Source organism: Nilaparvata lugens, chromosome 10, assembly GCF_014356525.2.
Source record: "Nilaparvata lugens isolate BPH chromosome 10, ASM1435652v1, whole genome shotgun sequence".
Taxonomy (NCBI): Eukaryota; Metazoa; Arthropoda; class Insecta; order Hemiptera; family Delphacidae; genus Nilaparvata; species Nilaparvata lugens.
The window spans coordinates 27,593,960-27,618,426 of NC_052513.1; the positions used below are offsets into that span (position 1 = coordinate 27,593,960).

A 24,467-nucleotide genomic window follows, 5' to 3' on the forward strand; every position below is an offset into this window, starting at 1 on the left:
TATAGAAATATTAAATTATAAATTATTGATTCAACTGAGTCACATGGTGAATGAATCTCTTTGGCAAGTCTAAGCCAATCATATATCATAGAAATGGCACCAAAAGGGATGATCGTTTGAAAGCATCATATATTAATCTGTTATCAGCCAGCAAACTTGCCTTATCATATATGCTAGTGCATGTACACTGTATAGGGGAACTGTATCTAGAGAATTAAGCAATTTAAAAAATTATACAAATGAAGTTATTATTGTAATCAAAGGAATTATATTTTACTGCTTGCCACTGACGTCATGCCTACGTCATAATCATTCTACCAATGGCAAATTTTCATTCAAATTAATTACACAGAGATTCTCAGAAAAGGGTTCTTGCCAAAGGCTTAGAAGAAGGCAAGACACTTCCCTTTTAAAATCCTCACCGTTAAGACCTTGTGAAAAAGTTATCAAAGACCTATTAGTGAAATTTTGTTCGATTTTTGTATATTTTATCTGTGAGCCAATATCTTAGGCTAATTTATCTATTATTTTGCAAATTTATTCATCAATTGATTATTCTAGAAATTCTAATTTAATTATTCCCTAATTTATTGTTGAAGGAAATATTTAATTAAAACCCCACACGTGCTAAGACCAAAGCCTGGACCAGCAATCAATCTCTTTCTTAGAGTTAAGAGTAAGAGAGGGCCGACTGCTCCCTAACTTCACTCTCCTAGGATCTAAATAAAGGCAATTATTCAATTCTATTCAATTCTCTCTCACTCACTCTTCGTCATACTCTCTCACTCTTTCCTAGGGTTATGTATAAAAGAGGGCCTGCTGCGTCCTAACGTCTCCCTCCTGAAATTAATATAAAGGCCTACTCAATTCAATTCAATTCTCACTCACTCAGAGTGACTGTCATAGTCATTCTCTCTTACTATTTATCCCCATCATTCTCACTCTCTCTCTCTCTCTCTCTTTCTCTATCATATAAGTGTAACAACATTACAGAAGTACCTCAACTTTCGCATAAATTTAGTCATATTCCTCGCTCAATATTATTCTTCGAAGTGACTTATTCCTTGTTCAAATCTTACCAAGTTCCAACACCTGATTGCAATCAAATTCTTATTGATCTCAACCAGTCGGTGCTAATCAAGATTGTCGAAGCGTGTCATCTTCTTGAAATTACAAAAAGAATAGTAAAATATTATTGATGAACAAAATATTCCAATTTGTCTTTTCGAGATTTGGAATATTTTCATACAATTACCTTCTCACCGAAGTGCAAACTATGTTTTAAAGGAACTCTAATATTATCATTTTCAGTTGGGATTCCTATTTTCCAATCACTTGTTACTTTATTTATCTATACATTAATAGATACAATATCATTCTCAACTATGATTGATTGGAAAAGGAAAAACGGGCTTAGAGCCCAAAACTGTTCCAAAGAATAATATTATTATATGAAATTGAAACTTTTATTTTCCAGAATTAGTTACACTGCAATTAAGCTAACTTAGAATTGTACTTATTATGAAAAATATGGTTATAAGACCTATGTCCGGTTTCCGAGCTCGGGCTAGTCTTCAAGCAGCTAGAATCAGAAAATAGGCTTTCCGAAGCGGGGCGTGGTCGTAGTTTTTATGATAATCTTTATTTTATAATTTATCAAATTGGAAACGTTTTTCCTTGACGAAATAAAAAATTCATGAATAATTCAGAATAGCTGAAACTTTCCACCATTTTCTCTTTATTTTATTTTGTGTCCAATTTTCTAGTTTTTCGAAATTAAATTTAAACGTGGACTACAACTATCAGAATCCGCTCAGCAAAATCCCAAACTAGGAAACTGGTTCTAAATCTTAAATTTTTACTTTCCTTGTCCTATTACCTTGGGTAATACAAGTCCCATATCTGTAAACATTTCTGTTAAAAAACTGGTTTAAAAAAAACCAGTAGCATTTTCACCCAAAGTTGAAAAAAGCTTTAAATTCGAGAAAATGTGACTGTTCAAATGCAAACTTGATGAGAGAGGCCACTGTTGATTGCATTAATAATCAATCACTGGAAAAGATAGAAAAAATTATCTCGTCATGCAGCTGATCAATTTTAAATGTTATTTCCGAAAACTCGACTCACGCTGGAGACACACATAACGGCAAGGAAAGTTGTGTGAGTGCGCCACACCAGATTTTTTCTATGGTAATTTTTAAGTCCTTTAAAGCTTATCCACGTAATTCTTAACAAAGTAATTAATAATTATTCTGATTTTCATGTTTTCTGGACATAAGGAGGACATAAGGATTGCACTTAACAACACCAAATTTTCCCCGGTGCAGAGCACCGGTTACCTGCTAGATAAATATAAATCAATCTCTTCACACCTCATCAAACTGATTATATTTTCAGATCTGCACATGAACATATTTAATTGTTCACGGGACAATTTGACTACACAAAAAACTGTATTATTCCGGAACATATCATGAGAATAAAACCCACAAAAACATTTGAAATAAAAATATGGAACTATTGAAGTTTGCTAGATTTTTGTTCATACTTTTTTCTACTCTTCTCAAAATGAAACGAGTTTTGTTTCGCTGGCAACGCCAATATCAATTGGACTATTATTATTTATTTTTAAAGAGAGCTTTTGTAATTTCATTCGTGAATTTTTCAAAGTATGAACTGTTTTTTGTTTTTAATTTTTGTGAATTTCCATTGATTCGGCAATAAATTTGATTTGTTTTGAGTTGATCACCTATGGACACAATTTGTGTGAATTTAGAAGCCAAATATTTATTTGGAGTATGAAGAATTCAATATAATCAGTCTTTGAAATATCATTTAAAATGTAGTATTCCTCCAATAGTCTTAGTATTATGGAGTTGAATTCAATGGAAAAGATTACATGATATTGAGTTTGTAATCTACAATCGGTGATTAAGCAATCAAGATCTTCCTATCAGATGAATTGATGGAATTGGTGGAATCGTTTGTGATGATTGTATCAACTGATCAATGACACTCAACAATCAAGCTCTTATTCTCACTTCTCTCTTCGTTGTGATCCAAAAAAGTGAGGAAAATAAGTTGAAAATGATGAGAAGTGTGGACAATGTAAACAAAATAGTGAGAAGAGGGTGGATAGATGAAGTAAGTGAGACAGGATGAGTCGATGAGTGAGAAATGGAAGGAAAAAGAATGAAGATAATTGAGCATCATTTTGCCGGTTGGAGTGCCCTTAAGAAGGCAATAAAGTTTTTCCAGAAGGATTTTGAGAGCTAATAAAATGGATTTCTAGCTAATGCTGTTTTAACTGTTGGATAGTCTTATTATTCGAGAGGCAGCCAGAGGTGTTGAGCGAATTACTCTCTGCCATTCACGAAAAGAGTAATTTGAATCGTTTAAAAGTATCACTATGATCAGTTTTTGATGCGATTACGAATGAAATTTTTCACGTGGATGAAAATAATAAATTATTATATTTCATGGTGCAATATGATAAGATTATGCAGTATATGGGAGTTGTGATTTCATAGTGAATGAATGTGAGTGTGACAGTCCTGTGTTATCAGATGGGCACATTAAACTGTAGGCCTTGGCTGAAGTATGGACAATCTTAAGGGGCATTATATATAAGGGCTCGTATTATATATTCAGGTCAGGTGGAACTTTCCAGTAAGAGAATCCCAAACCAACAAAAAGCCATACGAAGACGTTTTTGGTTTAGAATACAGCAGTTCGTTCTATTCTATTAGGAGTTCTATAAGTCCGTTATTTGGTGCGGAATTCTCCTTAATAATCAATGAACTTCAACCATATTCTTTTTGTTGAAACTGAACTGTTCCAAATCCGTAGAAAATATATCTAAGGCTTCTGTTAATTGATATAAATCGAATCAAAGGTATTCTCATAATGTTTCTCCATTCTATGCTCTAATTTTATATTATTTGCTCCATTGAAACTTACATGCTGAAACTATAAATAGTTAATTGCCATACTATACGCTGATTCAAGTCAATTGATCGAAAACTGAATGCCAATATTATTAGTTCTGTGCATTTCATTTTACAATAAAACTAGATGGAGACATTTTAAAGAACCATAGATTGCGTGCTGTAGACACTGGTTCACTCCTCAGTAGGTCAACGCGTCGGTGCGTCACTATAGGTTCCGTCTTAGCAAGGTTACTTTTACAAGTCAAGGTCATTGGCTGTTTTTACTTGGTCTCCTTTCAGGCGCTGTATAGGCAAACTGTGTTACATATTTCTGTATTATTCTTTACATAGGCCTCTTACTGAAAATTTTTGTGATGTAAACTTAACCCTACTTTGAACATTTTATTGGCCAAAATTTTTGGGCTAGCGCCTGTTTTTTCAGTTTGATATTGTAATTGTTTATCCAATGAATAAATTAATATTACCTAATTGGAAAATACGTTATCTCTGCAGAAATTAGAAATTCTAATAATTATTGAAGTGTGAAGTTTCCTATTTTATACATTAGCAAACGTTATAGAGTTCCAAAAGAATCTATCTGAAATCCTTGTCAACAAAACAATCTTTTCATTTTCAGGTGGGGATTTCCACATAGGACCATTCTTTTGACTACTCTGTTGCAGCAAGAAACCAATATGTAAGTGCATCCCATGAAGCTTCCATTTCTTTTTTCGAATACTTTACTATTATGATTTATTTTCTTTATATCTTCCATTTCAGTTCTCTGATTATACTGTATAACTACATAGAATCATTACTGTAGTGTACTTTTTTAAGTTTGGATCCTTATTACTTCCAAAATCACAATGGGTTTGAGTTAAAGATTCATTAATCATCAAGTTCTCATATTTTTCATCGGATTCCAACACAACAGAAGTCATCCATCTTCCAGGATGTCTCTAGCAAATTTACAACTATTGCAACATAGTGAACGTAGGGTTGGCTCTTCTAGCAAGACAACCTTCATCATTCCAATTCCTTCACCCAATTCACAGTTGTGAACTGCACCATAAATACTGCACATAGAACATCCTTTACACTGACAATCTCCTTAATTTTCCAAATATTATTTCATAACGGTAACGTTTGAAATTTATTTCACAACGGGCTGAACGGAATAGATCGAGTTTAGTAGCGTGAAATGTTGGCTACAAATTAGTCATTGTCTCGGGAGATGTGGAGGAAACAGATTCGGGAAGCTGCTGCAAGGTTTTTGGGTCCCGAAACGAACCTCAGAACTTGATTTATCGCCGCCGTTTGGAAACTTGCAGCTCAACCCACTTCACCTAACATGCTCAATATATCTGTATAGTACTATAGGTTCACCTCACATGTTCAAGTAAACCTTATATGCTCAATACATATATAACCTATGGGTAGTTTTGCTTCACAGCAAGTTTCTTGTGCTCAGCGGAATATTCACATTATTCGTATACCCATTATCACAGACGTAATGGGCCAATATCACGGCTGTGCTATTATCTACAAGGTGAACGGATTTCACTAACATATGAAGCTATTATTTCTGCATCATATTTCTCATCCTATTCAGATTCAATCCAAGCTCTTACTGATTTGTGAAGAACTGTGATGTTGATGAGAGCTGAAAAGGTTATTCACTGGCACAAACAATCGTTTGAAATTATATATTGAATATGATAATATAACATTATATATCACATGGAGATTTCAGATAATATAGTTTTTGCTCCAATTCAATTGTTCCATTTCAATGGCTTCAAAAAGCAAGATTCAATGCTCATGGCAACATTGCTATTATGCTGCATCTCTGGAGAAAATAGTGTTGATGTAGGCGATTTACAGTATGAATAACCTTGTTCAGTCCCGATATCTTGGGCGAGTTTTAAAATTAGCGTTTGTGGGGCTTCGTGGTTCAAAGTTTAGACTGTAACAAACATACTCTCTTGTCATTCTCATTCATTTGTTGTTTTTCTCCAACATTTTTGTCAATATCGTTTTCCAGTGATTAATGGTTCCTCTAATCATGGGTTTCCAGTAAGAGAATTGATTTTCTTACAGAGAATACTATTCATCATGTCTATTGAACGTTTTCATTAGAGACTAATAAACTGCGATTTGATATTGGTCGTGCAGTTTGATTCAATTCAACATGTTAAGCAATCTGCAATGTGTTTTTCAAATTCCATTACTCGGAAAAAATTGTGACATAGGAGAAGCGATTTGAGGAGTTTGTTCATGTGAATTGGTTGATTTTTCTTCAAAATCCAAAACTCTCATAGCCTATGGCTGGTTTCTAGTATCGTCTATCATCTTCAATTATATTATCAGTGGCGAGGAATTTAATAACCAACATCATAACTGGAATGAACAAGTGAAGAGAATAAAGGCAATAGCACGCTGTCTGTAGGTGATACCAACTTATACCAAACAAAGCATGCACTTTACAGGACATTGTTCTCGGGATCATGAAAGTTAACTGGATTCTCGTACTAAGGCATTGGGAGGGAAAAGGGAGAATTTGTTCTTACCTTGAATTCTTTCCAGGGAAAAATTGTTTCCCCATTTCTGTAGCTGCGAGAAAACGTCATAGAGAAAATATATGGGACAGCTCAACGCCCCATGCCCCATTGTAGAAAGACATTCTATCTTTTTGACTTGTGTGCTACAGAAGCAGTTTATTAATTTTAAGTAGGTCACGATCTTCAGAGAATAGAATTAGTGTTGAACATTCCTCATGACCAAGTTTCACAGAATAACGTCCAGACTTTGGCCCTTTTGTAGTTCACATTGATAGATTGGGTTGGAGATAATCTTGTTTAAGTAGTGATAGAGCCTACTGAATTCCAATAAGCTACGTAATTCAAGAACTGATTTTCAAGTTCAGTCAATCAAGGGATAACAATGCGTGCTCAAGATTCATGGAATTAAGAAATGACATACTTTGCTACGATTAAACATTACATCAAGATATAATCAAGAGATAAGGTTTTAATACTTCAGAATTAAAATTCATTTCATGAGAATGGATTGGGTTTCTGGTGGAACTTTTTATAAGAATAATTCTTCTAGAATAACTAAATATGATGAATATGATTCAATGTGGATATCAGTATAAACTATTATCTCAATTCGATTATTACACAAAAATAAAGAACTCTTCCTTATCTTGTTAGAAAATTTACCTGTTGTATTTTCAATATATTAGATAATGCAATTGTTTCATACTGTCATGAAACCTATTATCGATTAATTTTCCTCTAGTAGTAATGAATTAATTATGTTGATAAAATCATCATTGATTTACTTTCCTCTAGCAAATTACCTGTTAAAATATATATTGCCGGCACAGGTATTCAATCCAGAACCCTGTAAAATTAATACTATTGGTTAATGAAATTAAAGTTGGCAAGTACATGAGGGTTATTGTAAGTAAATTGATACATTGTTTTACTCGTAGTAGGTATGTTGGCTGATTGAAATTCTCCGCCAATTAATTTGGTAATACCAGATTGATTTGGTACTGTTCTATTATCATGCTTAATGAGGCCTGTTATTGAACTCAAATTACTGATCAGGTGGATAATTATATCAAGATATGACTTGGATTCTGGCCATAATGATACCTTCACACCCTTAAAACTATTGAATTGGAGGGTCTTTACACACAACCATGGTGTAATATCCTCCGGAAACTCAACTCCTGTTCATTACATTTTTATAATAAAATTGTCCATGACTCCATGAATGATCATCATCCTTACAATACTTTCGACCCAGATTTCCTCTGAATCCAAAACCGTCTTCTACCATTCCTATAGCTGAATTTTCTGCTTTATTTAAAAAGTTATATCATCGTCACTTTTTACTGGTCAAATCTTCTCATAAAATTCTTTAAAACTCTAAAGCTTACAATAACCTTGTCTTTTACGGAATCTTCAAACTTTCTTAGTGATCTTTTTTATCAAAATGCTTCCACCTATACCACTTATACCACTTAATACTTTCCCGTTCTTCTACTCCCAAATATTGAATTGTGTTGATTTGTATTCATATTTAATTACCAATTATTACATTGTATAGCTCATACCAGAAAAAACGTTTACGATATGTTCATAAGATTGTTTTATCCTTTGCTCATCTATATATATATATATATTATATATATATATATAATATATATATATATATATATATAAATAAAAGCAAAATGGCACTTACTCACTCACTCACTCGCAGAACTAAAAATCTACCGGACCAAAAACGTTCAAATTTGGTAGGTATGTTCAGTTGGCCCTTTAGAGGTGCACTAAGAACGGATTTGGAAAAATTTAGAAAGATACGCACAAAATCTGCATTTTTCCAGCGTTTTTTAGCGTTTTCTCAGCTTCATCGAAAACAAATGAACAGAAAATGTTCAAATTTACTATAGAAGCTCATCTGGGGTGTAATAATGTTGTGTTAGAAGGAATTTGAAATAACGCCAAAGATACGCCCAAAATGAGCAGTTTTTATTGCGTTTTCTCAGTTCTTTCATCAGTTCAAATTTGGTACAGAGGTCTAAAAATATTGTGATGATGTGACTTTAATATTTCATCAGTTTTATTTAATATTTAATATTTTAATACTTTAATATTTCATTAGCGGTTTTTATTGCGTTTTCTCAGTTCTTTCATCAGTTCAAATTTAGCTAAGGTCTAAAAATATTGTGATGATGTGACTTTAATATTTCATCAAAGATACGCCCAAAATTAGCGTTTTTCCAACGTTTTTCTCAGATGTTCTGTGTTTTCTCAGTACTTTGACTTTCTGATGAAATGAAACATGCTCAAATGAAAAAATGCAGGCGAGCCCGCTGATCTCATTTTTGGACGATCCAGTCGGGGGTCCAGGGGGTGGGCCCCCTTGCTAGACGGATATGGCGAGCGAAGCGAGCCTGACGGCTAGTATATTATATAATATAGTGACGTGACTTGGAATAGTAGATCCTGACCTGTTAATTATATTATATCCTAGTTTGCTAATATTATATTTATTTGATATTACACCAATATTATAATTATGACTTATTTCATTGGAAATACGGGAAACACGGGTTTAGGAGTGTACAATACAATAACTTGATCGGAAAATAGCAGTGTAATGTGATGTGAGTCCCTCGTCGATCGCCCCATACTGTAACTGGATAATGGATAACCTCATCAAGTTCCATTTGTGACAGCAATGCCTAATCCATTTGTTATGGCGTCAAATAGTAGCTAACAGTATTATTACCACTAAAACACCCGACTCCTAATTGATAAACAAACGCATTGATCACTATGCGCTGCACGCTGCTGCTTTTAAACGATGCCGAGCTCATTTTCAGCTCGCGACGGGTTTCAGTTGATAATTATCATAATTCGATACTCCCCTATTACCAGTCACTCTCTCTCACTCTCGTTTGTTATCATTCTCTCTCCTCTCTCCTCATAACCATCCTCTCACTCCTTTCACTATATATCTCTTCATCCTCACCATTCCCTCTCTATCACCCTTAACGTACAAATGCGCCCGAATTTGTCTTTGATGATTTGTGGCTCGAATTACGCAAATTGTTCGATAATTACAATGACCGGTGTTAGACAGTGGAGGGGCGAGCAATTGTATTTGGTCCCGCCTGTGTTTTTGGAGAGTGCGTTTCGTGTTTTGTGCTTTGATAGTACGTGTAGACCGGTCTTTTTTTCACTGGTTATATTATTTCGAGTGTATTGATTTATTAAGTTAATTGTGGTTGAATCTATATTAATAAAAATCGAGCCTCAAATTTTGACGTTCAATAACTTTTTTATGTATACACAGAATTTGATGATTTTATTTAGTTGTGTTCGTTATGTTCATGACCAGGTTTATAGCCTATCAAATTCATAATCCGACTCCAGGGGCCTGTTTCATCAAAAATTAGAAGTCCTGTAATACAGGAACAGCTGATTTTATCGGCTATATTGACCATGTAATTGGAATGGTGATTCTCCTGTATTACAGGACTTGTAACTTTTATGAAACAGGCCCCTGGACTCTTTCCTACGGTCCTTCAAAGTTTACATGTAATCCTTATGGGAGAAGATTTGTGAGCAGGCCACACACAGAAATAAAGATCAGCTGTTATAATCATTGCGTCATCCAACAGCCGTCAGTAGATAGCAGACAATAGTGTGTGCTGCTCCATAACCACTTATGTATTTTATTACTAAACGCCCGGACTAAAAACAAAATGACTGTTATGTGTGTAACCATCCAGCAGTGCGGCCTCAGGTTAAAGACATTGCTTTGTTTCGAATAATTGCTTCGCTTCGAATAATTGAATAGTTAGATAATTATCTATATAAATGAAATCCATTAAAATACCCCAAAGCCAGTTTCTTATTCAAATATCAGTTACTCATCCAGTTACATTTATATTAGTTATTAGTCACATAATTATATTCAGTTACTTATTCATACTTATTATTAATCGATCTTTTTCAATACTTAATTTACCGAGAATGGTAATAGGCCTATTTTCAATTCTTCAAGATTTCAGTAGGTCAAGTTTTTATATGGACCCTTGCGGAGCACGAGTTACCTGCAAGTTTTTAATAAAAGTTGGTATTTTAAGTTATTACTGATACAAGTAATCAATTTTGTACCATTGATTTCTATCGAAACCCTCGATTCTTCAATTATAATTCCGACATCAGGGTACATCGTCACTCACCAATTATATAAAAAGTTTGTGAAGCAATCAATTTTCCAGATATTTCTCAAGGTCATGCATTAGATTTTTTTATAATAGTTCTAAATCCCCTGAATGTTTTGAGTAAGTGAAAGGAGTGGACGAGGGAGCACATGTGATTTATGCAAAAATATAGCATAGCTTAAACTACACGACGATTAAGGATTTTGCGTGATCAATTAATTTGTCAGTTATGATTTTATCGTACGCTCACATGGAAGAGTATGCTGAGCTGATTATTTGTTCGATAAAAAATAATAGGATGTTCTGGATTTGAGGATTGTTAGAATGGGTTATAGATTTTGAGGTGTGCATCAAGCTAAAGTTTGTCATGAGATGCATCAACTATTTGGCGGTACGATGTTCGCCGGGCCAGCTAGTTAGTTATATTTATCATGATTGGATGTATTGATAATGTATTTGAAGTGTTTCTTTTTTCTACTTCTGAATTGTAATTTTCTCACAACTATATAGCGTATTTGGGATTTTCTCAAGGAAGGAATCCATTGCCTAGGCCTTGCACCCCCTCCATAGACGCAATGATGCACCCCCCGCCACCAATGTGTCAAACACTCCCGACTTTCTTCGACCTCCCATCCCAAGTTTATCAATTCTGTTGTTTTAAGTGAAAAGTGAATATTTCAAATACCAACTCCTACTACTTCCACTCTTTACAACTCAATATCGGGGCACCGAGCTTCGCTCGTTATTCATTTATTGATGAACAGAACACAATTCTATAAAATGATTGGGGAGGGACTAACAAGCACAGCCCAAAACTCTCTCTTCCCCGAATTTTGATTTATACACTATAAATATTTTTCAAAAAGTAGGTCATGCTCTATAAACTTGAATTCAGGTTCAATTTTCAGTCGAAACATTTGAAAATTAAACAGTTCCGATTTATATTGTTTACAAACCAAATTTAATAACAAAATAACACTCACCAATCACTTAGAACTGTAAAATGATGATTAACTTTGAAAATTATTATACTCTAATTTAGTATGATACCATATCATGTCAACAAGCCAGATTATTTTGTTCAAGTCGATTAAAATTTCGAGTTAATTTTTCTCGAGAGAAAAGCTGATTGATTGCAAATAATAGTTATTCGTATATCTAGAGTGAAAAGTACTTTTTTTCTCCCTGAGGGAAAGTTTGAAGCCCGAGGCGAAGCCGAGGGCAACAATTTTCCTGAGGGAGAAAAACATTTCTCACTCGTGATATACACAACATTTCTCCTCGACCTACATTCTCATAAAAACTGCAAATAAAATAATTTCTGAAAACGTACGTGACCAAACAATGTGATCCAACATAATCTAAAAAGTGAACAGCTGGGCTGGCTTGTAATCACAGTTCTCCGCCGACAGCGCTAACTGTCGGCAAAATTTGTAACAACAATGGCCGCCACAACTACAACTATGATGAAATTCCCGTTTCAAATTTGATTAGTTAATGAGGGGTATTCGTTTGCTGGTATTTTGAATAACATGAAATAAAAAGAAATTTATACATTTTTTTAATATAGTGATATGAAGTTTGTAATAATTTTAGCATACAAACATAGATTTCATATATTGATCAAATGTCTGGTTGAGGTTTTGAATCTAGTTGGTTTAATGACTACTGTATATGCTTCCTCATCTGAGCTAAGACCATCTAACCTATTTTAAATGTACGTTTTTAAAGAGATGCTTCCCATGCTATTTGAATGGAGTTACTTTTACGCTCTAGATAATTTTCCTGTCTTTTCCTCCCGAGAGCGAAAAATTGACATTTTAGTATTATGTTCCAGGGAGTAAAGTGAGCACTCTAGACAGGAGGTGGAGGAAAAGAATTTTTCATTTTCAAATAGTTTAACAGCTGAACATAATTCTGGCTCTCTTCCACACATCTTCCTACTCGCATCTTCTGTTATCGATAGACGACGAAATTACAATCTGTTTTTCCAAGGTTGAATAATTATTATCCTTTTCATGTCCTCCAGCGAGTTTTCCCAGGGATGAGACTTAGTGCAATCGAATTCCTTTATCATAAACCTACTATGTTCCAAATTTCGTAAAAATCGTTAGAGCCGTTTTTGAGATCCGTTGAACATAAATAACCAGATATAAATATACAGAGATTGCCCGCTTAATATAATAGGATACAACTTGGATTATTATAAAGTAATAATGAAAAACCACATATCATGTAAAAGCACAATTAATTCTAAACAAGATTCCTTAGAAGTTTTAAAATCTGGTATAGTGGGGAGGTGGAGTACTAGCGAAAATAGAAATCCATGTCCTATAGCCAAAATAGAAATTTTCCATTGTTATAACTTTCGAGGCCTTTCTAACTGTTCAAATCAATATTTTTGATCATATTTATTGTAAAAAGGCTATATTCTATGAGAATCACAAGTTAGATGCACTCAATTTCAGGATTTCATGGTGGGGAGGCGCTTACAAGGACACCTCAAAATTCTTTCGGGGCTGTTTCCTGGAAAAAAACCATTTGACTATGCTACACACCGAACGACGTCGGCGACAGTTGTAGGCCTACTAGATTTCCAGGGTGAAGATAAAGTAGAATAAATAATAACATTCCTTGTGGAATGTAGGGAGGGCAAAGTGAAAAGTGAAATATGGTAAGGATTGCAAGCTAACCTCACAGTAACTAAAAAAATTGTCTGCCAAGTCCAGTATAAATTTTCAAGTATAAGTCCATATGGAATCAACTGCAACTGGCGGCTGTTATACAATTCATACAGCCGCCAGTAGCAGTTAATCCCATCTGGACTTGACGAACATATAGCACTATAATAATTAAAGTAATAAAAATAATGATAATTATTATCATAGGCGTTGAAAAATTATGCTATTACAGCCGCCAGTTGCAGTTAATTCTGTCTGGACTCATACTTGACAAACATAGAGCACTATAATAATTATAGTGATAAAAATAATGATAATTAATGTATAGGCGTTGAAAAATTATGCTAACAGAGATAAAAAAAACTAGTTCATTGATGAAATATAATAAATTAGTTGATTAATAAATTAGTGCCTTATCTGTGTTTTCTGGCTATGACTTTGTAATTAATAAGATTAAATTCTTATTTTGAACTAAATAGAATTCCATTAAATTAAACATCATCGATTGTCAACATATCATCCAAGTTCCTGATATGCCAGTGAAATTTATGGAGTTATCTGATAGAAACTTTGAAAATCAAAAATGTCAAATAGTTACATTAAAGAATTGATCCAAAATTTCAAATAGTTTCTTGAATGTATTCAGTAGAGAAATTTCCAACTGTTTCTGACCCAAACAAATGCAGAATTGGTATCCTAGTTTGAAAGCGAACTCCATCATTATTGGAATTGAAATAAAATCCTTAATCTTGATAAAATGGGCGTATCATAGCCTACTCGTAAAAAAGTTTTTTTTTTGGCTGAATTGGAATGATCTGTTGGTATCCTTCGAGAACCATCTCCAGCTGCTCCGATAATTACAGAGAGGAATTCGACAAACTTTTGATGCTCCAACCAAAGTCAACTGAACAAGTTTACAACTTGTAACAAAAGCAAACTTAGGCCCGCCAATTTACACTCTCAGCTAATTTGGAGTTTCTGACTCCCTCACACCCGTGAATAATAGGCGTCAGGACAGCTTTTTATTTTGCCTTCGTTTCTGTTTGTTCTCTCCAGTATTCACAGGTGTTTTTCCAATCCTAATGATTCTTCACTCCAAGACATTTGGTTCAGGTTTGATCATTGGTCCGATATCATAAGTGACTTCCAAGAGGCGAATGCAAAACTAAAAAGTGCTTTGAGGCATGAATCATTGGAGTATTTTATGAAGAATAATCTCAGAAAGTTTCAATTTAAAAACTTCTTTGACACCATTTCCTTCCTGCATTCTTTGCAATTCATTTCTCTTCAAACTAGATCTTCCAGTCTGTCCTCGAGCCACTTTCAAGTCTTTCATTACACGTCTTTGCTACAAGTCTTCTCTTTTTGCTTGTTACAAGACTGGAACTGTTGCAATTTTCAACGAAACATTATGTCATTCCGCACAATTACTATTCAAAGCACTAAAATCATTTAAAGCACTATTTCATTATGATTAATTTGATAATAGTGCTCTATGATTAGTTCTTCATGAAATTACAAATGATTGCTCTATCTTGAAACTCAATTTCTCAGATGTTTATAACTGAAGAAGATAATGGTGTGAGATGATAACTGGGAGAAAGAGAATCCGTTGTAGCATTATCCTCTATGTTATGGAACGAGATATTGGGAATTTTATGATACATTATCAAATAGGGGAAAAAATTACCAAACCGTATTTAACATCATCTCAAATGCAATTACTAGCATAGCATATTAACGTTCATTGTGTTCAATCAAGTCTTGAGTGGTGACAAGCAAAAACAATACATACGAACAGTGTACCAAAATCAAAAATACATTGTATTCTAGGTACATTGAAGTACATTGAAGTCGGACCATTAATGGATGAACTGAAGTTTTATATTTCTCCATAGTGTAAGATTAAGAGTAAAATTAGAATAAATTAATGGTCAGTCTCTGAGGCTAGTTTCAATGACAATAGAAATACGTGGGAGTGAGAAAATAAATTAAATAATTCATCATCATTGAATAGCAAGAATAGGATTGAATATTATTATTATTAGCGTATGGACATCTGCGCAGAATGAATGAAGGAAGACTTCCTTTGAAAGTATGGAATTGGGTACCAGCGAACACAAATAGGCGTGGAAGACCGCGAAAGGAATGGGTATCCAATGTCCACATTCAAATGGAGAGTAGAGGTATCTTTGAAGGAGACTGCATAAATAGGAAAGATGGCGATTGGGGTGCGAGAAGCGACATAACTGAAGTTGCAAAAACTCGCTTTAAAAAATTAGCGTATGGCTTGGATTGTGCGGAGAGGGGAGTCCCGTAGGAAGATCCACTTCGCCGACATAACCACAATCTCCCATGGCGGAAAACTGTCATAGTTGCTATGATTAATATAATTAGCATTGAATATGCACGTACTTTTGTAGATTGAATACATTCATTATCATCTGGTACACAAATTTAAATCCATATTGGAAAATCAAATCAATCGTTAAAAAAATATAGAAGATGATTCGCAGTCGAAAATGTCAGGATGAAACTCACTTCAACATTCTTTTCTACTCCACTTCATTTCGGAATCCACTTCCCGAATCTTATCGGGTGAAGTGAAGAATGATTCGTGTCAAGGGATATGATGAGACCTTTCTCATCCTCAGCACTCTGCTCCACCTCTCTGTGAGCCCTAAGTTCTCCCCAAAGACAAGCAAATATAATCAAGTCGCAAGTCCTCACGTCTGGTTGGTGTCTCACTCTGAAGCAATTCTCACACGTGTGTAGTGACACGTATCGACACGTGACACGTGCACAAAGCTCGCTGATCAGCCTTGAAACGTCACGTTCGTGTCTGTGACGGCACGTCTCACGTGAACCACTGCTCACACTTCTCACTCGAGCGCCGGGCTGTTCAAAATCACAAATGGTTCTCCATTCTTTCTTCACACTTTCTTTGCTCTCTGGTTCATCAACTACTCCTCTCCAGAATAAAGTAAGATTCACTTTTATCTATCATATCTTTTGAATAGAAATGATGATATTATGAGAAATGATGTCAGTGTAAGGTGACTTTCACTAAATGATAGGATCCTCTCTGTTGGCGTGTAACTTTTTATGTCGCAGATGTATGATTTGGGATTCACCGATTTCATATCTTGAAAGATCGTTATGTTTGTGATCTCTTTGAAAATATGTTCAATTAATATTTTATATGCGTAATATTTCTCGAGATTCTAAGGATGTTATTTACTATGTGTATGTGAATCTGTAATTTTAGTTTGGGATACTATTACTGTCACATTTCCAAGCCTCTCAGGTTGTGTGTTATTTATGAATTTGATTTACCTTTTTGCTGTTTGGAATCATATTGTTGGGATCAAATATATACATTTTTTATGATGCGTGCTCTAGCGACTGAATTTTGGTTAGAATGTAGATTTTCCATCGTCCAACATCGATTCACTTTGTGGTATTCAGTGAAATAATGCAATGAGTAATAATAAAAAAAAGTTCAACAGAGGTACCAGAATACTTGAAAACTCATAATTGAAAATCTCGTTATCGAAAAAAGGAACGAGGTATGAAAAGAGAGAATATTTTTTTAGTAAGCAAATGGTTGAACCAATCTTCGACTAAAATATTTTAAGGTTTAATATTTGCGGAAATCATGGCCTGTGTTGATTTAGCGACCCGGAGTACTCTTGCAAGCCCAGTCCAATGAAGCCAGACTCGGTTCTCTCAGGGAGAACTATAAATATCCAGCCAGTTTTTAATAAGCCACCCTGCAAAGCCTAAAATCATCCATCACGGCCCAGAGAGAGAACGATAAAAAGAGTGAGAGAGCTCAAGAGAGTGAGAGAGAGCGCGCACCGATTCATTAATCCACAGCTGACAGCTGACTGCTCTTCAGGCGTCCTACCCTCAATCCCACTGTCCAATGTAATCTTCCACTGGATGAGCTCGGATTTGAGTAGTTGTAATACCGGCAAAAATTGAATTAATCTAGATTAGACTTGTTGAGCTCATTAGAAGCGGTGATTTTTCTCGTCGACCTTCACGGAGGTCGGCATTAGAAAGCGAATATTACATGGGAGGGAATAATGAGTATGGATGAGCTACTGTTTGTTATTATTAGAGTTCATTTTATCTAATAAGAAAGTGTGTGATTTCTGATCGATTCTTGAAAATGAAGGTTGATGGTTGAATAGAATGAACCTACTGTTCAGATGAGTTGAACAAACAAGAAATGATTGGAAGTAGGCTAGTAAATTTATTTTATTGATTTCCTTATATGATGAGCTTATTCAGAATAATCGTTTCTTACTCACTAACTTGAAATGCCAAATACCAATTAACTTATTCGACTTACTGTGATATTGAGGTTTGGGAGTTGTAGTAGGCTATGGGAGTTTCACTGTCACGATGATCAAGGGAACTTTTTACATACTTACATTCATTATTGTGATTTGAAAATGTAATTCACTCTGAAAAAAACTGTGATATCAAATTGTTATCATTGTTTATTGCATTTACAGTATACCCCTTTCGCAATCCAACAAAATAATAGAATGGAAAAAGAATCCATGAATATACATTATAATTTTTGTAATTCATAGCAGTACTTTGTGGATAAATCTTAATACAGTCAATGGAAATTGTATTTCTAAGCTCTATCGAAGCTCTTTGTAATGATTATCGGAGTTAGTAATATTGTAAGCTAAGTTCTGAAATTTCTCATGTGATACGATGAAGATTTTAAATATATCAGCTAAAGGACACTTTATATACTTGAGAAGGGAAACTAACAAATGCGAGAACTATAGATAAAATAATTCATTGATGCAATGGAATTGATAAATTTTGAATTCGATGATCTTTGAAGAATTTTATAATTCAATTAAGTTACTGAATTGATTCAACGCCTCTTGTTGAAGAGAACCATCCTACATTGAGTTGGAAAACATCTGCTGATTTTTTCACGTCTTACTTGGGGTGTTGCTAAACACTGATTCATATTATGTATAGCCTTTTTATAGAGTCGTTAGAAGGCCTAAGTTTAAAAATCAGACAAGTGACACAGACTAAATTGTTGGGGAATCGAAAAAACTGCTTATCACCAAAAAAATCCGAAAAAATGTAACTTTATTATTCTTTTATTACAAAATCTATCATATTGTAGTACGTTTTCTATCACTATAACCTTTTTTGAACTATTAATTTATCAGGGGGTCTTCAAAGTTGTTGGAGATATCTGCTTTTCAAACTCATCATATTTTTCGGCAGGATTTTGAAAGATTAACACATGATTTGAACATTTTAAACGTTCATATACAAAAGAAATAGATATTAATCATAGGGTAGACCTATCATTCATAATATTCCAATGCTGAGTTGTCTTTATTATTAGACATAGGCCTACCATTCACTCTAGTTGGATTTTCCTAGAATCCATGGTAGTTTTGTGGTACAAACTCTGCTTTAAAATATTGTATGTGATTGCATTTATACATTCTTTAAGGGATTGTTTCATCTTGGAGTGGATTTGGATTTATTTTATCTATATTAAAATTGTTTTATTTATAGAAATTGTAAATTTTTCTGTAAGGGTCATGTTTTAGTCAGTTATGTTGTGGACTTCTACAGTATGTCCTTCATAGACAAAACTCCTATATTTGAAAACTATGAATCTACTATCCTTATTATTCATTTGTTTTTTGTATTTTCTAAAACAAGTTTAGCTGGACACTCGACTGGAGGTGGTGTTCTAGGAATAAAATCTGGATCTCCGTCAATATCATCCATGCTGATATTATTATCCAAATCCATTTCAAATTAAATAATTATAAAGATAATTGGAGTAACTTGAGATATTGTGTAAACGCAATTTAGCGTCAAAACCAGGCACTGTACAAGTATGATTTTTACACCATCAATTCGGCAGCTTCTGTAGTATAAGAATCAGACAGAAATCCATTTTCTCAGAAAATGGCGCTTGTATGGTTTTCAAACTCAGGCTTTCTTATGAAGCCTTCTTATATCTTTGGAAATCGAAATACTCCTAAATCTTTCTGGCTACAAAACTCGTGTCTTGATCAAAACCCATGACAAACACTCCTCCTAGCCCATTCAACCGTTCGATGAACTAGTACTCTGTTCACTCTCAACCTTTATGAATTGCAAAGATAATCTGATATTTCCTTCATTGTTTGTCCCTCATCCACGGTGTATACTAACACTAATACTAGTAGGCCAAACAAACATCAATTATTCTCTCCCCCAGTTAGCTACTTTTCCTCAGTTGAGGGTTCAAAACTCCAAGATAGCGTCGTGTAGCATGCGACGGAAAGTACCTTGAACCTTAATAGCCGAATTTAAGAAAGAAAAATACGATATTCATGACCTGTTCTGCAACAGAGAAATTTCGCTGCAAGAAATTGAATCCACGTATATTGCGTGTTGAAAGTAAAATTGTATGTTTTGTCGAGTCCTGGAAATGTTTCATTCAGTTTTGCATGACCCGGCGTTATTTGTTGCTACTATATCGAAAAGTTGTGGAGTAATGATAGAGGTGTAATTATAGTGGTGTAATGAATTGGAAAAACTATGTTCAGGGGTTGATTCCATTAATAATGTGTTATAGAGATGTCTCTGTAGTTGAAATTGGATTGTACAGAAAAACATTCACCGTAACTGTGATGCAGTTTCATTGAGTGAAATAGAATCGAATCAATCAATGGAATTACTCAATGTAGGTTCCTTTCTCGAGATTCAAGTGACTTTCCCACTTGTAAGTAGTAAAGTAGAGAACTTCTACTTTTCTAGCGCGAAGTTTTAAAGATTCTATCTAGAGAAGCTCTGGGGAGATAAATCACTAGAACTCCTCCCATATTCTAATTAATGCTATCAATGTAGAAAAAATGCTATTAAAAGAGTACTAACAAATACTTTATCATAATTATTTTCAATGCCTGATAAAACCATGGTGATATTACAAGCCAGCACACTAGAATGATATGAACTTTACATTCCTATACTATGAAGTAAACGTTCCAAGCGAAGTGAGGTGAATTATTTAAGATAACGATGAAGTGATCTATCCGGTAAAGTTTTCGTTATTTTAATACAATTTTTGATTATGAATTTTTTAAACACTGAGTAGGTTTCTGATGGTGATAGTTTCTGTTTCAAAAAAAGTTATAATAGTTACTGTATAGTGTGTATGAGCATATTTTATGCTATGAAAAGTACTATAATAGAGTTCGATCACTAATGATAGCGTCCATTCACCTACATGCAAATCGATCTTCAGCTTTTCAATTCACAATCATATTGCTATTCTAGGAACTGACCAGCAAAAGGATCTGATCAATATCTCGTATTGGAACATCAGAATACCTTCCGACAAAACTATTTTATCTTATCAACCTTATCAATCTCTTTTATACAAGTATAGTTTACTTATGCCATTACCAATCAATAATTCTGTCAGTCAGTCACAGACTTCAATGAAAATAACCAATGAAATAAATATCACTTATTGGCTCGTTCATCACTGGACACAATTCAACGAGATATTTCATTGCTGTGAAAATATCGATACACTAAAATGAAGCGGTACTTCACAAAACGCAAACAGAAAATTAGTAGCAAACAGTCCATATATTTTTAGCCAGAATTCTCAATGTGCTATCTTTTAAAAAACTGGTATTACCGATCAAAACCTTTCTGAACTTTTAAAAACGTATTAAATTCCGAAATGACTACTTCACGATGTAACTGAGATGGCTAACTGACAGAGAGCATGATGGCTGAATTTCGATGAAACTAGAGAAGGTGCCACTATTACTACTGAATCCAATCGATTGCCATAACGAGACGGCAGAACAAAGCTGCATGTTTTTTCATGGGTTTATATTTTTTATACCAGTATTGCATATCATCGTAGGGTGGATTGGATCTCTGGCGTATTGTGTCTGATTGGCAAAGCCAATATCTGCGTTACGTTACGATTCGTTTTACGTCCGTTTTTTCGGAAGAGCGAGTTTCACGATGGATTTTCTAGTGCATCGATAGGTTTCATGAAAGTGGTGTCCCTGGAGGATGAACGGCAAATGGAAATAATGGGGAGTTTCGGAAATGGATAAAATTATAGAGTATTTTCTCTACTGACTATTCCAAAAGTCGATACCTGGTTCAGGAGGTTTGATACTGAAAAATAATGAACAAAACTCTTCGAATGGGAATTCGTATTGGAATATTAGTAGCTTTGACTCACTAATAAATGAGTATTGTGACAATAGAATGATATCATTACACCATTATCATCATTCGAATGATTTTCATCAATCTGCAAAATATAAGTACTCTGACTATACAATATATCATAATCCTACTAGTTGATGATTTTCATGAATTATTACTAATATTCTCAAATATGAGTTCAATCCCTAAATAACCTTCTCTCTTACTTTTGTCAGCATATGCCATTGTAATATTGTTTCTACTGGAATAAGTTACTCATTGCAAGCTTATGTTGAATTATTATACTGTTCTTGCTATAATTGATCAATCAGCATGATATAAATTTGATAATTCGAATTGTTTTGTCTATTATTCGATATTAGGACTTCAGCGAATTGTACAGACTTTTCGAATTCATGGTTTGAACTGTTCAAATGTTTTTGTCTTCAATATAATTTGAATATTGTAAAAATTCCAAATTCCTGGAAAATTTTTGAAATCATTTTTGATTGTTGACATAGAGGAAAGATACCGTTGAATATGACTTTGGAATCTGAATTAGGGCCTTGTCGTCCCTGGTTATAGTTTGTCATTACATTATAGTTTCTTAGACTGATGTGATATTACTCCAGAATAAATGAAAACAAACTAGATATTGACAAGCACTATTCAATTCATCATAGTTTTTCCTCTTCATCGTTCATTCCAAGCTGTTGGGCTCGTTTAATGAAGCCTTGGCTTTCCAAAAGTCAAGGTTTGTGAGTACAGTACTCAGTCGTTCACCAATGGAATGCGCATCAATTTATCTGAAGCCATTTGCAGTTATTTATTGCCGTTGCTCCACCAACTTCGTCTATCGCAATTTTATTTGCAAAGTTGTAAAGTGCTCTGTAACTAACGAGGCTAGATGCGTTTCAATTTATGCAATCTTACGAGCAGACTCCTATTTCCTATCTCATTATCGGTTCTCTCCAGAGATGTGATTGGTTCCTCAAATTGATGCCAAGGATTTTCTCCAAATTATATTTTTTTAACATCATGACCTTCCCCAAGGCAAACTTGGAGGCCATAGCTGATGAGTGAGCTCAAACTTCTAATGGGTTTCTGCAGTGAAATCCACTTTGAAATGTCAGGATTCCTGAAGTCAAATCAACACTTTTCCCATCCAACCAATGCTGACTGTTTGTAGTGAATCTGACTATAATGTGAGTTTCTAATTGATTTCAATTCGAAGAAGCAGCATTGTTGAAGATTTTTATGGTATGTAGTGGGATGATAAAAATCATTAATAGTCTTAAAGCTAATAGTGCACCTGGACTCGATAATTTAAAACCAGATTTTTTCAAACAGAATAATACAATACTTGCCAAGCCTTTAACACATATTGCAAACAGAATTTTTGAGGAAGGTGTTTTTCCACAGTGTCTTAAGGGAGCTGTCATTTGTCCAATCTTCAAAACAGGAGATAAGAAAGATATGAATTGCTACAGACCCATATCATTACTAAGTACATTATCAAAAATTTTTGAAAAGTGTATCAAAACAAGACTGATCAGCTTTCTTGAAAAAAATAATCTTCTATCGCCAAACCAATATGGTTTTAGATCTAGTCGCAGTACAAATGATGCTATCCACTATGTGACCACTCAGATTGCCGATAAAATAAACACTGAAGAAAAACCATTGGCAGTATTCTTAGATTTAAAGAAGGCTTTTGATACGGTGTCACATGACATTCTTCTTTCAAGGCTTGATAACTATGGAATAAGAGGAGTCGCATGGAATCTTTTCAAGAGCTACCTATCAAACCGAACACAATGTGTCAGAGTCAATGGATGTATAAGCAACAAGCTGACTGTAAAGTTTGGAGTGCCACAAGGAACAGTACTAGGAGCAATTTATTCTTTTTCTTCTCTACATAAACCCATTATGCAACATGGAAATTATTGGATCAATCACCACCTTTGCAGATGATACTGTTCTACTGTTCTCTGAACCGACCTGGGAGATGACCTGGAGAGAAGCCGAGACTGGACTTCAGAGGGTGTCACGCTGGTTGAGTGAAAATCTGCTAACATTGAACCACGAGAAAACCTTCTTTCTGACCTTTTCGGCGACTCAACATGGACAGCCAACAGGAGATTAGATAGTAATCAAGAATCAACGGAATAACACTTCATATACAGTTCGCAGGAAACAGTCACAGAAATACCTGGGAGTTACAATGGACTCTTTTCTGCGCTGGGATCATCATCTCAATGAATTATGCGGGAGACTGAGGAAGACTATCTGCAGATTCAGGATTCTGAGGACACTGGTCGACAAGGGATGTCTAAGAGTTATCTACTTCTCTCTAGCTCAGTCCCTCATGCTGTATGGGATTGTGGGATGGGGAGGTGCAAGCTTCTTGCACATCGAACCGCTCCTCAGGGTACAGAAGCTGATCATGAGGGTCATCAACCAGAAGCCTCCACGCTATTCATCAGACCAGCTATTCAATGAGTTTGACGTGATGGATCCAAGACAGCTTTACTCCAAGGAGATACTATGCAGATTACACAAGAACCCAACAACATTTCAAACCAGAAACCACAACCACAACACCAGATACAGGAATCTTCTCATCACTAGTGTTGCAAGGAAGGCACTATACCAGAGACATTTCAATCATTTAGCACCAAAATTATATAATCTACTTCCTGCAAACTTTAAACAGATTAATCATCCTAGAAAGTTCAAAACAATAGTACACAATTGGTTGATGAGCAAAGGAAGACAGAACATAGAAAACATTATTTCAAACATCAACTAACCACCTAATGACTTACTAAACACTAACTAATTAATAATACGCACAAAAAAACAACA

General features: G+C 34.5%; 1 protein-coding gene across 18 annotated transcripts in view; it reads left to right on the forward strand.

Annotated features, from left to right (window-relative positions):
• LOC111046312 (beta-3 adrenergic receptor) overlaps positions 1-24,467 on the forward strand; it is a 268,205-nt gene that overhangs the window by 102,158 nt on the left and 141,580 nt on the right. For 3 of the 18 annotated variants that reach the window (XR_005572375.1, XR_005572376.1, XM_039437100.1), the window contains one exon: positions 4,567-4,626. The exons of the other annotated variants lie outside the window; for them this stretch is intronic. Coding sequence is in view for 1 of the 3 variants with exons in the window: in XM_039437100.1 (XP_039293034.1) it covers positions 4,567-4,626 (60 nt within the window). In the remaining 2 variants the exon portion in view is untranslated. The remainder of the gene's footprint in view (positions 1-4,566; positions 4,627-24,467) is intronic. 18 annotated transcript variants of the gene reach the window in all.